General features: G+C 36.2%; 1 protein-coding gene across 10 annotated transcripts in view; it reads right to left on the bottom strand.

The window, feature by feature from the left end:
- PWWP3B (PWWP domain containing 3B) overlaps positions 1-17,219 on the bottom strand; it is an 88,173-nt gene that overhangs the window by 57,915 nt on the left and 13,039 nt on the right. For 8 of the 10 annotated variants that reach the window (XM_058536439.1, XM_058536441.1, XM_058536434.1 and 5 more), the window contains 2 exons: positions 6,263-6,337; positions 1,228-5,204 (listed from right to left, as the gene is read on the bottom strand). In XM_058536439.1, coding sequence (XP_058392422.1) covers positions 2,897-4,984 — 2,088 coding nt within the window. In that variant the 5' untranslated portion in view covers positions 4,985-5,204; positions 6,263-6,337 and the 3' untranslated portion in view covers positions 1,228-2,896. Of the gene's footprint in view, positions 1-1,227; positions 5,205-6,262; positions 6,338-7,739; positions 7,839-17,219 lie in introns of those variants that run through there. The other 2 variants (XM_058536438.1, XR_009217632.1) reach the window with 2 other exon arrangements.

Genomic DNA, 17,219 nt, shown 5'->3' with positions numbered 1-17,219 from the left:
GCAATGTCTTTTGAGGTAGATGCTTTAGATGAGGTTATTGCCTTGTCTCTAGGAACAGGGAGGCTGCTCTCCAATTGCAAGGCTTAGGGGGCTACTTTTGCTGGGCTGGAGGTTCAAGGGCTTGTAGGTATTCTAAATTCTTATACTCATTGCTCTTCCAGGTCTCAGAGTTCTACTCTTTCCTTATTAGGATACATATATTGATATAGAGACCTGTAAATGTTGTGAATGCAGTTTTCATGCAGCTCTGTCAATCTTACAATTAGAATCTGGGCCTGATATTCAGCAGTCTGCTTTATGACTAGAGGAGATGAAGGTCTCCTTAACCCAAAGGGCGGAGGCAAGTTGGGCATCCCCATCAGACACACAAATCTAGGTTAGAGATCCAGATTAGAGCAATTTTAGAGCCTGCCTCAACAACCACTCTGGCTGAAAGGGATCCCAGAATCCACACTGAGTTGGAAGTCAAATTCATCCACTCCCACACTTCAAATGCCAACTCACTCAAAGAGAATAGATGCATGTCTGAGGCACATCTCCCTCACTTCAATATATGTCACAATATAAATGACATTCCAGGAAGAAGCAAGTGCTTACTGGCACAGGAGGTACAGATTTACCTTTACCCCAAACCAGATACTCAGGAACTCACAAATACGGGGAAGCTTGAGGCTCTGATTTTCAAATACAGGCAGTTAGCCCATGAGGTTAATAAATACTTCTCATATTATGGTGAAGTAGTGCATCCTAATCATTTTAGAAATTAGACTGTCATCTGGTTCACCTTAAATCTGACCCTGTCATCTGGGTCACTTTAAATCTGGCATTTCAAGTTCTTAGAGCAGAGCTTTAAATCACACATCGCTTGCTCTGCTGGCTGATACTCATATGAATGAGTGAATGAGGTAGTAAAGAAAATATTAGAACCAAGAGATAGAGATGGTTCCACTGAGAAAACTGAAGGTGGGTAATGTATTGGAATCAAAGGCACACAATGTTATAGAATAAATACAGTGTGTTTTCCCAGGGTTTTAAGGTACACATATAGTGTGGCAATGGTATGTCGTCAAAAACTTCTCAGGATCGTGAGGAAGCTATGTGGATTGGTACACGCTATATGTGCGAGGAGTCTTGGTCTTTGTCAGGCAGGGTCCAGAGAAGGTTCTGTGGAATCTGAAGCTTATACAGTTTGGAAGGTTTTCTTTTAAAATACTACAAAATCAATCATGAAAGTGAATATTTATTTAGAATGATAGGATAATGTATAACAAGCACTAAAATGATGACAACTACAACAAGCAAAAATTCCAAACAAATTATATATATATATATGTATGTGTATATATATACACACACACACACACATATATATAAATCTACAGAAACACCATTTATGTAGCTGCACAATCTGAAGTATGATGAAGTGAACATCCAAGGTGAAAGATATGGTTTTACTGAAAATCAAAACATCGAACTTTTGCAACTTGCACATAAACATGTGGCCATGTGAACACATAACAAAAGCCCAAGAGTGATAGTTGTCTCACTCTAAGAGTAAAAATGCAGACAGCTTCATGTTAAGCCTTTAGCATTTAATTTTATGTCAAGTTTTTAAAATAAAGTAGCTCTCCTAACAAACATTTATTCTCACTAAAGTCTTGTTTCAAGTTAGAATAAACACTTCATTGGCTTCAGACTTTAACTTTTAATTGTGTATTTTTAAACACATTTGCATAATTGTCATATCTGGCCAAATGGAGGCTTTCTCTGTGACCCATTTTCAAATTCACAGATTCTGGTCCATCTACTCTTTCTAGTAGTTCTGGAATGACTTACCAGTTGGCGTTTATATTATTGGAACTAACTGGAACTATTCTACGAAAAAGCCAGATGAAAGATTGCTTGGTTTGAAACAATGACTATGTATTTGGAGATATAAGACTCAGAACAAAGTGCTTGCATTTTCTACAGTTTATATCAAACAAGATGGGCTCTTAAGCAGTCAGCCTGGACTCATATCTAGAGTAGCCAGACCTTGAATACAATGACTCTAGCTGCCTTCCACATGTAGTCAGACGGCTATATTAAGATACAGTCACTCTTAGTTATGAAGACAGCCAAAAGCCTGTCTGTTTTAAGAAACCATTCAGCTATTAAATAATAGACACTCCCATAAACGGAATTTCAGGGGAGTGTAGAATGAACAATCCTGTTCAAGGCTGCCAAAATTATTTTCTGCATGCTGAGCTGTTATTCACACACATATAGACTGCATGCAGGTAATCCCTTTACTTTATTTTTGAATTCTAGATTGTTTTCTTGCAAAAGCAACTGCAGTTAGCTATAATATATAGCAAAGCATCTCTATCTTTGGTTCTATGCTTCAGAAATATTTTTTCCAAAAATAAATAGGCATGGCAGGAAAAATAATTAAACTATCTTAAGAGAAAACCCAATATTTTATAAAAATTAAGCAAAAATATATAATTGACATTTTTATACTTTTTTTCTAATTATCTTGCGTAATATCTAATACCAGTGCAATTTTAATATTAAAATGATTGTGCACACTCTATTTAACTATACAGCATAGACACAAAAATGTCAAAAAACAAAATAGTACTTTCCCTTAAAACTTATTCAGGAATTATGCATTCTAAAAATGTACAGGAAAGTAGAACTGCTGAAATATGTTAACAAAATTGACTTTGAAGAAGCATAAGCAAAGGAAATGAATATGTAGTAATACAGATCCTAGAACACAAAAAATAGTGAACACATTACCCAAAGTCTCCCATTTCTGGAAAATATTTATGCGTTAGAGAGAAATGCTCAGAGATCTTTCAAAAGTAATATCTATGAAAGCTTCCTGTTATGGTTTGGACTCTCAGGAGATTTAACGAGCTTCATTTGTTAATGGTTTCCGTCTCTTTTCGAATATGATTTTTGCATCGAATAATTCTCTTTCCCTGTATCCTAGAGATGGCCCTTTTAGATACTTCGCTTCGGCTGCCTTGTAATCTAATCCATCAACAGCAGAAATTGAACAAATGATTGCTTCTGGCAGAAGAACTTCTAGGATAAATTTTATTTTATCATCTCTTATCAGAGTCAGCATTCTTTCATCTATTTGTTTGTAGATTTCTTGTAAATATTTCACCACCTCATCCAACTGATCTTCATCCTCAAAGTATGTTTCAATACAGGGCGTGAACCTATTTGCATTCAAAAATGCTTTCAGCCACCTGGAGCCTTTAGTGCCTTTTAAAATGGCTAGAAGATGGTCCTCTGTTCCCCTTGCATTCACAATGAAGTCCACTAGGTTCTTGTTGGCTCGGTCCCGAGCAGCCTTCATTCGGTCAGGGAGAATTTTCTGGAAGGACATTTTCTTGGTCTGGGAAGTCACAACCATCGGTTCCACAGAATCTTCATTATGCAGCTTTGGAAATAAGTTCCTGAAGGTATCCTGTTTGATTGCTTTCCTAATTGGGTAACTAATGTCAGCAGCATAATACTCAAGGAAAGAGCCTGCAAAAGAACCACAACCTATTCTAACTCTGTAGTCACAAATCAGCGAGATGCACCAGTCAATACTTTCGCTGTAATCCTCTCTGGCTTTATCCACTAGTGCTTGTTTCTCTTTACAATCAAATTTCTTTAATCTTCTAAAAGGCACTCTAATACCTCTCTTTTCAGGATTCATGTTTGCCTCAACAAAAAGCACACTTGCTTTTTTCTCTTTTCGCCTGATGCTTTTTACCACTGCTGGCCAGAAGGGATATTTTTGATATTTAAACCAGACTATCATTCCTGTTTCAAATGAACGTGGCTCATAATGAAAAACAAAGCGTGGAAGTTCTTCATCTTCCTCACTATCATCTAATACAGAAGTGTCAATAGGATTTAGATGCACTGACTTGTCAGAAGCTTGAACTTCTTCCCCACGTTCCTCAAAATCCAGTCTCTGAAGATTTCTTTCATTATTCACAAGAAGGAGTGAGTAATCCAGGACACGATTAGAGGCACTAAGTGAAACCTGACATTCCCATGAACAACGCCCGGGGGATGCCGCAGCACCCATCTCTGATTCCACAATAGGTTGATTCTGGCTGGTATCTGAGCATGGATTCGATGGACCCTCTCCAGGATCTTCAATATTCTCTGAGATGGTAGGGCATTCAGAGGAAATAGCCAGAGTCTCTGGGCAGATGTCCCGTGTGTCCTCTTTCAAAGCTTTGGGCACAGTCAAGATATCTGATGGCAAAGTTGGAGGAAACTTTTCATCTTTAACACATGCACCCTCCTCTTTGATTGTGGAATGCGAAGACATAACTGTTGAGATGTGAATCTTTTTCTTGTTCTCCTTTTCATCATCATCATCTTTTGAAAGTGAAGGAAAAGTTTGGTGCCAGCTGGAGTTTTGTGATGACTTTGTCTCCATTTCACTCGGAATACTATCAGTGGTTGCATGTACCTGTGATTTATCATCATACAAGGAATCATTATTCTCTGAAGATACTAACAGGGATGTTGGATTTTCACTTTCCTCAAGACACTTCAATAAGTCTTCTTCGTGTTTTCGATACTTTTTAGGAGGTGGTGAATCAGAAAGATTTTGTGGTACATTTTGAGACAGTGTAGTGGTCTCTTCTTCATCTGAACTGCTTGCTTGACTCAAATTTGCTCTCTCATTCAGAATATCCAGTGCCACTTTTAGTGACCTTCCATAGTCTGTTTCCTCTTTAGGTGGAGTACCGACCTCTGACTGTGCTGATAGTGAGGAGGCAATGGCTTCAATCTGAGATTTGTTTAGGATCTTTGTTTCTGTGCTTTCCACTTGAATTTTATCATCTAGTGAGAGTATTTGAACTTCTAGGGAAAATGTCTTTTTTCTCTTACTGTTTGATGAAGTCTCAGATCTGGACAAAACTTTTGCTGGCCATAACTGGTCTTTCCAATTGCACAGGACATACTCGGTATCCATTATGATTTAGATTTGTAGACCAAGAAGTTATTATCAGAGATTGAGGTGTCTGGCTATTCTTGTCACTGCTAAGGCAGTTCCTACCAAAAACAATAGTCTTACCAAAGCCTCTTTTGTCTTAAAACTACAAAGGTTTACACCTTGTGTGGCCTGTTCGCCTCCAGCTGAAATTCCCAAGGATGCTTGAACACGTTGTTTGAATGGGACAATATGGAAGATACTGAAATAGGGAAAAGGAAAAGAAGAAAAGTATCAGCAAATAAAATTATTGTGGCAAAGTAGAAGGTGAGCAATTGCAAATAGAGAAGAGACAAAAGAAAGGACAACGCTCAGTGGGGCATCAGACAGAGGAGAAAAATGTAGCATAATGTAAGGTGGAGGATAAGAATTGGAGAAGTGGTTTTATAATACCTCAAATTCAAGAACTTGCCCTTATTACTGCACATGATTATTAATAAGTGAATTTGTATACATGCCAGCAGAGGTGAGAGAGGTTACAATGGTGTGTCAAGGACTCTATTTATGTTATTAGATACTTTGGTAATTTTGTGCCCCTAATGTTATACCTAGGGCAGTAGGACTCTAAACTTAGCATGCATCAGAATCATCTGGAGGGCTTAATAAAACTAGATTTCTAGGCCCTATCCTGAGAGTTTTATTCAGAAGGTCTAGATAGGACCCAACATTTTGTATTTCTAATAAGTTCTCAAGTGATTCTAATGCTACTTGTCCAAGAAGAACTCCCTGAGAAACACTGTTCTAGCTAAACACACAGCTTTATAATTTTTAAGCTATAAATGCTTCCCTGTTCACCCAAGGGCAGACAAAGATAACAGGGTATATATCTCCTGGACCCAGACAACAACACAATGACCTTGTTAAAAACATGAGCTTAGAAGGCAGAGATTCAGAATGGCGGCTATGTTCACTTATTGGAAAGGATAGTTATCAACGATTTCTTGAGAGCCAGACAGCTAGCTAGGACCTCAGGTAGAAATCTGAATAGCCCTTTGCATGATTTCTTCATAGTGGTTTAACACATGAGATTTTTTTTCCCCAAACTAGAAGCTATGACTTTTAATTACAATATATTATGGCTATAGAACAGGGAGCAAAATAAGTTATACCTCAAATTTTCAACCTAACATGATTTTACTATTAAATGTGGCTTTTAATTTAAAATGCTATGGCTGCAGAGCAGTAAGGAAAATAAATTATACTCCAAGTTTTCAACATGTTTTTAATGTAAAATGTTTCGTGAAATGAAAAGAGCCTTACCCAATGTCACGTGTATCGTGGAAGGTCTGGCCCTGTGATCCAGTTGTCTTGATTCTCACTCCAAAAGGAGACAGGCTGTCCAAAAGGAGACAGGGAATGAAACCAGTTAAGTGGAAAAGGCATAAATAAACTTCCCTACCAAAACTTGAGCAGGTGTGCCATTCTGAAACACAGGAATGAGATGAAATCTCATCTGTAATGTAGACACCATGTTTATTTTCCCTCTTGTTCTTATTATTTTAAATTCTCTCTTTGTGATACACTTATATTATTTGGTTCATGCTGAAATCATCTCTCTCGGGAAAAGTGTGAGGTGAGGACAAGAGAGAAGGGAAGTGACAATCGCCTTCTATCTACTATGAGCCAGACTGTAGATTTTGTTTGAATCTTCACATCAGTCACCACGTGGATTTTTCCTTCTTTACACATATAATTTTTTCAACAGAATTTTAATCACGTTCTACATGCTGTCTCATAGTCCACTAATAAAAAATATGTCTCATTGCTTTTTTTGCCTACATCATAAAAATAGTTGCCTGGAGAAAATTTAGGAAACCTGGCAAGCGCCATCTTGTGACTAGAACCAGAACTGCAGCCTCCCCAGGAGGTATAAGCCAGGCCTCAATCACTATCAGATCCTTCTTATGAGAGAAGGGTGGGAACTACGTTTAGCCAGCCAGGAGCCTTCCAAGGCTTCTAGAATTTTCTATTCTAAATTCAAGGGTTTTCTTGTGTAGGACAATAAGGGGATCATAATGTCTTCAACTACAATGTTTCTGGTTATAAAAACATCCAGAAGCTTATTAACAATTGAAAAGATGCAGAAAGATACATGCAAATCAAAGTACAACTCTATACAAATAATCCCTATGAATATTTTCTATATTTCTAGAATTTTGTTACATGTATATATGAATGCATATCATTTCAAATCAACATCAGATCTCAAGAGCACAGTTTGGACATCATTCTACATAAATATTTTCCACATGACCTTTTATGAATTACTTAAAATGAGGTTTTTCCCACATTTGCAACATTTTATCTCAATATTTTCCCTGATGATGTAAAACAAGTAAATGAATAAGTATATATTAATAATATTTTAAATAGAGAGCAGTAAAGCTAGCTTTGTCTTTCCAACTATGCAAATACAAAATCCCAGATTTGGTTGCATGTACTGTAGTAACATACATATGTTTTACTAACATACATATTTATTTTTAAGTGAGATCATATGATAAATACTATGCTATAATTTGCTTTTTTCACTTTATACTATTTCTCAGACATTTCAAATCACTATATGCAGAGGTTCATGTTTCTAGTCTCCAGATATGTAGTATTCCATTGTATGGTTACACTATGCCATAAAATATTTTAAAAACTGCTTATAGAAATAAACCAAATCCTCTCCTCATCTCACTCTTAAACTTAAAATATATAGAAAACTGGTTCTTGTCGACCACAGTCATACCTGTGGTCTGAAAGAATGAGTTGCAAGGAGGACACACGCAGGGCTGTAGCCAACACAGCAACCAGGCTACGCACTTGATCAGGTCCAGGAAAATTTCCACTATCGGCAAAAGACAAGGGGGGTATGTTTGCATGTCTGTGTGTGTCTATGAAGGTTTGTGTGTTTGAAACAAAATGGGTATGTTGTTTCAGCTTCATTTTTATTTCAGCTTCATTTATTTCATTATAAAAATAATCATGGGGAAATTTACTCTAAAGATGCTGAAACAGGCTAAAAGATAATATCAAAATAGTAAACTAACCACTCAGAAATGCTGACTAATATGGGGGTTTATTTTCTCCCAGATTTTTTCTAATCACACATATATACATGCATATATATGTCCAAGTGTCTTCACTGAACTACATATTTGCTCCCCTTTCCGTGCTCATGTACAGGTGATACATACATAGTCTCTCTATGTGTCAATTCACAGGAGTATTTTCTCCCATGCTGTCAAATATTTGTATCTGTCATTTTTCTGTGTAAATTAATAAATGCTTAAAAATTCAAACAGAATGTTCAGAAACACAAACACGGAATGTAAAGTCAATAAATTAGCATGCATGGCCATGCTGCACTAAAGTCTTAATATAGAGGCTGTAATCTGATCACTCCTTCTCTCACTGTGGAGTTTTAAAGCATTGAGAGATACAAAAATTCCAAAAGATTAATTTTTTCAAAATGCCATCAATTCTCAGAAAACCACACACCCTTCCCACCACTGCAAGACCACTGTCCCTATTTTTCTCCTCTTAACTCTAGGGCACTGAGAAGTCTCTAGCAAATAACTAGCTTTAAAACAGCCATTACCTTGAAGCTTCTTGTCAGCTGCAGCCTGGTGAAATGCAGCCCCTCCCCCAAGACCAGCCAGGCACAGCTCACATCCAAGCTTCTCAGAGAATGCTCCGCCCCCTCTCTGTGATGGGAAAGACAGAAGGCCTTTCCCTGAATCAGAGGGGGGAGAACTGCCCAGTTAAACTGCTGAAGTATTAAGGGTAGAAATGTTCATTTTGAAAGAACTTTAAAGAGAAATGGCAACAAGTGTCTGTTTAATTTCCATTCAAAATTTTAGGGTGTGCAATTTCTTGATAAAAAGAGGTAGCAAATCACTTTATTAAAAAATAAAAATCTAGTTTAAAATATTCCTTATGTATCTTTTCCTTGTCTTCTCTGGCATCTTACCTCTGCAGGTAAATTTAAAAACTCAGCTGGTCAAACTCCATTAAAATAGCTCACTAAGTATCTGGATTGGGATTGCACTAAAACTGTACATTATTTTAGGGAGAATGGCTTCTTTATAATATATATTTTTTTCTGTTTCCAGGACATGGTATGTCTCTCCTTTTATTCAGTTCTTCTTTTAAACACTTCAGGAAAGTAAACACGGATATTTCTGACTAGAGGCTGAAAAATCACTGATTTGGCAGGAAAGTATCCATTTCACATAACTTCATCAATAATTGGCAATTCCTTCTTATATTTTGCTAGTATTTTTCACTCAGGCAATTCAATGTGGGGAAAATTAATTTTTAAATATTTACATGTCTTTATTTGTATGTCTGAAATACATTTTGCAGATTTTGTTCACTAAAATTCTCCTGTGTTAACTTTAAATTTAGATTTCTGATTTAACTTAGAAAGCCAATTTTAAATATCATTAGTGATAATTTTAAGAATGAAGATATTTGGGGATGAAGTGCTTTTTTTGGCCTCTGTATCATATAAGATGTAATACATATTTTAAAAATCCACTTTTATGTAAGCATTAATATTGGAACAATAAATACCAATAAATTAATGAAGATTATCTCTAGGCTGGTGTACTATTGAGGGCTGTAAGAATTACAGTACATGATGTTTTGTGCTATAAACAACCCCTAAATCTCAGAGGCTTACCCACAAAAGCTTATTTTGCTGATGTCAAAATTCAGCGTAGGTTATCAAGCGGCCAGAAAGGGGGAGGGTTCTCTGTTCCAAGCAGTCATTAAGGGACTCAAACTTCATCCATCCTATGGCTCTACCATATTCTTTGGCCTTGAAATCCTCCACTGCATTCTTTGCACCTGGCTAGCCATCTTATGAAGAGGGAGGTTGGAGACCCTGTGGAAAGTTTTAGGGGCGAAGTCTGGCAAACATCACTGCTGGTCACAGTCAACTAGCTAAAACTGCCATAAAGGCTGGGGAAGGTAGTCTCCTATAATCCAGGAAGAAAATGAAACAGAGTTTGGTGAACACGTAGCATTCTCTTTGCCACAGGAAGTTTTCCCTTTTGATTTTTTACAGACTTCTGTTATTTGTTTAATGCTTTTTTACAACCATGTATCATATTTATAATGACTGAGACAGAAACTTCTAGTTGCCTCCCTCAAATCCACTCTGCATTCTTTCTCATTAGCAGGACCCCAGCTGCATTGAGAGTGGCAGTGCAAACTCTTAAAATATTACTTTTCGCAGACTCCCCTACGGTAAGCCATGGCTATGTGATAGAGTTTCATGTCAAAGAATAAAAGCAGAAATAGTTGTGAATATTCTAGAGAAGGTACCACCAAAAGGGGCAAACAGACAGCTTGGGCTTTTTTTCACTTTCCCTCTTTCTCTTGATTCCCCCCTAGAATTTGACCATGATAGAATTTGGATCAAGAAGTGACTTAGAAAAAGGATGCAACTCACTAGGGATGGAAGATCCTGAATCCTTGAATAATGTGACCACCTCATTCCAATCACTTTAACTTAGTGAAACAATAAACTTCTATCTTACCTAAGTTACTGTGTTTTCCAGCCTCTCTTTCTAGTAGTAGAACAAAATAGCTGATGTTACAATCACCAACAGAAATAATATCATTCTTATTACAGAATTAATCTTTTCAAAGCTTTCAAAGTATTACTATATAATTTAAAGAGGATTATCAGGCCAGTGTAAATACGGCTTTATATAAATGAAGATATATTCAATTATATATTTTATAATGTAATATTTCTTACACTTTCTTCTCATTGCATATGTTTGGAAAAAACCAAATGCACATAAAGTATGGTCATTACATTAAAACTATACTTTTTTGCATTTATTTAGTCTATTTTCTATATTGCACATAAATCAAGAAATGCTACATCACCTCACCATTTTCCAAGCAAAATGCAAAGGAAAAGATTTTATTCTTTGGATAATATTTTATATTTCACTGTTGTGTAGAAGGAGAGGGAGAAGAATGATAACCGATAATAATAAATGTTAATACTACTACTATTATTATAATGAAGATAGATAATAATTATACATATAATATCTAATACCTATAAAAGCTTCCTATATGCCAAGCACTGTTCCCAGCACTTGATAGATTATCTCATTTAACAATCAGATACTTATTTCATGGAGGAGAGTCTTATAACTGACTCATTCTGCATAACAATAGTAATATTATTAATAATGATGACAAAGATGATAGAAGGCAAAAGCGTTTCTTACCATGTGCCCGGCACTTTGCCAAGTGCTCTTATACACCATTTCCCTTGATTCTCACAAAATCTTGTTAGGTGGGTATTATTAGTATTCCCATTTTGTAGATGAGGAATTAGAGAGGTTAATAAACTTTTACAAGGATATCTAGAGGGTATTTGGCACATGGGATTTGAATTCAGGTACTTTGACTCCAAAGTCCTCACTCCAATTACTAAGATCCACTGTACCTATCTCATTGCAAATGGAAAATGCTATATCAGTGTGTGTTGGATGAATGGGTGAATTAATCAATGCATTTGAAATAGTTATGGATTGGGAATCACTGGAACTTAAAGGAGAATTCTGTACCTGGTTCTGCATCTAAGTTAACATAAATCAGTCTTATATAACATAAGGTAATTATGGGAGTGAGTGACATCCCATCACTTTTGCCAAACTCTATTGATTACAAACAAGTCACATTTCTTTGTGTCTTCTTCAATTTCTTTCAGCAATGTTTTATAGTTTTCAGTGTAGAGATCTTTCACCTATTTGGTTAAGTTTATTCCTAGGTATTTTATTCTTTTTGCTACAAATGTAAATGGGATTGTATTCTTAATTTCTCTTTCTGCTGCATCATTGTTAGTGTATGCATTCTGTGCTCTTGGATTGGAAGAATTAACATAGTTAAGATGTCCATACTTCCTAGAGCAATCTATAGATTCAATGCAATCCCTATCAAAGTTCCAACAACATTTTTCACAGAAACAGAACAAAGAATCCTAAAACTTATATGGAACAACAAAGGACCCCGAATAGCCAAAAGAATTCTGAGAAAAAAGGGACAAAGCTGGAGGTATCACACTCCCTGATTTCAAGATATACTACAAAGCTACAGTAACCAAAACAGCATGGTACTGGCGCAGAAACAGACACACAGATCAATGAAATAGAATTGAAAGCCCAGAAATAAACCCACTTGTCTATGGACAGCTAATTTTCAACAAAGGAGCCAAGAACATACAATGGAGCAAGGAAAGTCTCTTCAAACAAATGGTGTTGGGAAAGCTGGACAGCCACATGCAAAAGAATGAAAGTAGACCACTATCATACACCATACACAAAAATTAATTCAAAATGGATTGAAGATTTGAATGTTAAGACCTGAAACCACGAAACTTCTAGAAGAAAACATAGGAAGTATGCTCTTCAATATGGGTCTCAGCAACATATTTTCAGACAAGTACCATGTCTGACCGGGCAAGGGAAATAGAAAAAATAAACAAATGGGACTGCATCAAACTAAAAAGTTTCTGCACAGCAAAGTAAACCATCAACAAAACAAAAAGACAACCTAACAATTGAGAGAAGCTATTTGCAAACCATATGTCTGATAAGGGGTTAATCTCCAAATATATAAAGAACTCATACATCTCAACAACAAAAAAACTAACAACCCAATGAAAAAATGGGCAAAAGTCCTGAACACACAATTCTCCAAAGAAGATATACAGATGGCCAATAGGCACATGAAAAGATGTTCAACATCATTAACTATTAGGGAGATGCAAATCAAAACCACAATGAGATAGCACCTCACGCACGTCAGAATGGCTATAATTAACAAGACAGGAAACAAAAAGTATTGGAAAAGATGTGGCGAGAAGGGAACTCTCATACACTGATGGTGGGAGTGTAAACTGGTGCAGCCACTATGGAAAACAGTAAGGAGATTCCTCAAAAAATTAAGGATAGAGCTATCACACAATCCAGCTATTGCATTGCTGGGTATTTATCCAAAGAACATGAAAACATGAACGCGTCAAGATACATGCACCCTTGTGTTCACTGCAGCATTATTCTCAATAGACAAGACTTGGAACCAACCTAGGTGCCCTTCAAGGGACGAATGGATGAAGAAGATGTGGTATATATACACAATGGAATACTACTCAGCCATAAGAAATGATGAAATCCAGCCATTTGTGACAACATGGATGGACATTGAGGGTATTATGCTAAGTGAAATAAGTCAGAGGGAGAAGGTCAAATACCATATTATCTCACTCATAAGTAGAAGATAAAAACAACAAACAAAAACACAGAGACAGAGATTAGATTGGCTGTTACCAGAGGGGAAGGGGGGAAGGAGGAGGGTGAAAGGGATGATTAGGCACATGTGTGTGGTGATGGATTATAATTACTATTTGGGTGGTGAACATGATGTAATCTATGCAGAAATAGAAGTACAATGATGTTCACCTGAAATTTATACAATGTTATATACCAATGTGAATGCAATAAAATAAAAAATAAATTAAAAGAAAAGGAAACAAGTCACAGGTTCTGCCCACAATTAAGGGGAGGAAATTATACAAGGCAGTGGGTCACCTAGGGTGTGTCTGCAACAATATTGTATTATTCCTTTTATATGACATTTTCAAAAAGAAAAAAGTATAGTTATGGTGACAGGTAGGAGGAGGGTGTGACCATATAAGGAGAGCACAGGAAGTTGTGGGGTGATGGAACTCTTTAGTATTATGACTGGTAGTGATTATATAAATCTATACATGTGTAAAATCCAAAGAAGTGTATCCAAAAAAATCATATATATGACACTTTACAGTATAATTTTAAAAGTTTAAATGAAAAAATTTAATAACCATTATATAAAAATCTGTAAACATAAGCTTTAGAAACCATCTGCTTCTTCCTAAAGCATATTTAATAACAAAAATAACATCCATACATACATTATTAGAAGGCACCAGTTTCACTTCCACTTAGGAAATAAAAAGCCACAAGAAAATGTCACCCATAACTTAATAATGATAAAAATGTAGATAATCTACAGAACCATAACATTCCTTGAGCCCATCAGAGAACTGAATTCCAAAGGATGACCAGCCCCTTTAAAGAGGGACATACGTACTGTTTTATCTTTGGCAAAGCATGGAGACAAAGGTGGCTGTCATTCAAGCAGGTAGTTTGGATTATCTGGTGTTTCAGACACTTATACACTCACTGCCAAGTTCTTTTTCATAGTCCTTAACCAGAAGTACATAAACATGACTGGGGACAAAGGAGGAGACCAAAAACAGCCCACGTCAAGTGGTTCAGGCATGCAGGAGGCAATCAGCTGTTGCTGGCGGAGAGACACACAGCCCCATACAGTTATCAAAACCTTTCTACCGTGGGAAGCAAAAGCCTTAAGCCACTAGAGGAGATGTAGCAAGCCCTCTACTACTGGAGCCAGGTAAAAATCTATCACTTCCTGAAGAGGGGTAGAGGCAAAACCTATCTGACTGGGGAGGGGGAGATAGGAAACCCTCCCACCCCCAGGACAAAGGCAGAGATCCAATTGCCACTGGGGGAGAAATAGAAGCAAAAACCCTCTGTCCCTGAGGAGGAGCAGGAAACCCTCTGGCCCAGGATCCTACATGAATAAAAAGCAGTGGTCAGCTACTGATGAGGAAGGGGCAAGAATGTATCTCTCACCAAAAACCAACCCCAGATACAAATCTGAGGTTAGCTGTCATGCCGAGAGGAAAGAATGCTGGGAAAGCACAAGCCTCAAGGTCCAGATGCATAGGGGCTCCCTAAGGTTGAAGCTGGACAGGACAACAGAGAGCATTCCCTGCCTCACCATGAGTCTAGCACCTAATAATAAGAGGAGACCACTGCAGTGAAACAGGCAAGAGCATGAAGAGAGCCCCCCCACCCCCACCACCCAGTGGAACAGATGTGGGGACCGCTGAAAATTTAGGGTGGAGAGAGATCATTGAGAAAAATCCTCTGGCACTCCAGGCTCCACTCTAATCAATGAAGTGAGAAAAGGAGGACACAATCTTCAACATATTTTATGATACCAGCATTAACCTGATACCAAAACTAGACAAGAAAAATCATGACAAGTGAAGAAAACTACAGATCAATGTCTCTCATAAACAGAGACACAGATCCAATAATATCGATATGGAAATGACATAGAAAATGATACAGAAAAAAATCAAGTGATATAGAAAAAGGATAATATATCATGGCCAAACGGAGTTTATCCCGAGAATGCAAGCATGGTTATACATTTGCAAATCATTCAATGTAATTCACCGTACCAACAGACTAAAGAGGAAAAAAAAAAGATCATCTCAGTTGACGCAGGAAAAGCATTTGACATAATTCCACAAACATTCGTGATAAAAAATGTTCAGCACACTAGGAATTAAATGGATCTTCCTCAACCTGATCAAGGATATCTACCAAAAACCTCAAGTTAACATCACACTTAATGGTAAAACACAGAATGCTTTTCCTCTAAAATCAGGAACAAGGCAAGGATGTCTGCTCTCACCACTTCTACTCAACATTATATTGGAGATCCTAGGCAATACAACAATGCCTGAAAAATAAATTAAAGGAATACAGATTAAAAAGAAAGACATAGAGCTGTCTTTATTTGCAGACAACATGATGATCAATTTAAAAAAACTCCAATGAATTTACCAAGGAAAAAAAACTATTAGACCTCATAAGTAAGTTTATCAATATCACCAGATACAAGGTTAATATAAAATAATTTATTTCTATAAAATAAAATGTGGAAGTTGAAATTTTAAAAAGTACCATTTATAATATCAAAAAACAAGAAATACTAAGGTAGAATAAATGTAACAAATATGTGCATGATTTGTATGCTGAAGACTTCAAAACATTGATAAGAAAAATTAAAGAAGATCTAAATAAATGGAGAACTATACCATGTTCATTGACTGAAAGATTAACTACTTTTAGGATGTAACTTCTCCCGAAATATATCTATAGAATCATTACAATCTCAATAAAAACCTCAGCAGGCTTTTTGCAGAAATTGAGATGATATCTCTAAAATGTATATGGCAAAGCAAAAGAACTAGAATAGCCAGACTAATTTTGAGGAGGAAATACAAAGTTGGAAGACTCACGTTACCTGATTTTAAGACTACAGTAATCAAGACAGTGTATTATTGGCATAAGATAGACATATAGATAAATAGAATACAAATAGACCAGCAAATATGGTCAATAGATTTTTGACAATGGCAATTAAATGAAGAAATGATGGTCTTTTCAACAAGTAGTTCTGGAAAAATTGAAAATCATATTCAAAAATATTCATCTTGACCCCTTAGTTAAAGCCAATGCAAAAATTAACTCAAAATAAATTACTGACCTAAATGTAAAAGTAAATATTATAAAACTTCTGGTGGAAAATCTTTGAGACCTTCAGTCAGGCAAAGATTTATTAGGACACAAAAAACACGGACCATAAACAATTTGAAAAATTGGACTTGAAAACTTCTGCTCTTCAAAAAATAAAATGAAAATCCACAAAGTGGGAAAATATATTTGCAAAACACATATGTGATAAAGAACTTTTATCCCGAATATATAAAGAACTCTTACAATTCAATAATAAGAATAACAACCCAATTAAAAAAATGGACAAAGAATTTAAATAGACCTTCATAAAAGAAGACATATAAACGTAAAATGAGCACATTAAAAAGATGCTCAACACTATTAGTAATTAAGGATACACAAGTAAAACTACAATGAGATACCAGCAACACTTTTATAAGAATGGCTAATATTAAAAAGAGAAAAAAACCCGACAGTATCAACTACTGACAAAGATGCAGAGCTAATGGAACTCATACATTGCTGGTGGACACATAAAATATCACAGCTACTTTAGAAAATAGTTTGGCAGTTTCTAATATATAATAGTTAGACACACACTTACCATTAATCCAGAAACTCCACTTCTAGGTATTTACGCAAGAGAAATGAAAACTAATGTACAGACAAAGACCTGTTCTGGAATGTTTACAACAATTTTAGTCATAATCACCAAAAACTATAAATCTGGTGAGTAGATACACAAATTGTAGAATAATAGAATACCTCTAAGCTATAATAAGGAATAAACTACTGATACATGTGACAACACGGCTAAG

The sequence above is a fragment of the Diceros bicornis genome, chromosome X (assembly GCF_020826845.1).
Source record: "Diceros bicornis minor isolate mBicDic1 chromosome X, mDicBic1.mat.cur, whole genome shotgun sequence".
NCBI classification, from domain to species: domain Eukaryota; kingdom Metazoa; phylum Chordata; class Mammalia; order Perissodactyla; family Rhinocerotidae; genus Diceros; species Diceros bicornis.
The sequence above is the reverse complement of the archived record's forward strand: the minus strand, read 5'-3'. Positions and strand labels throughout refer to the sequence as shown.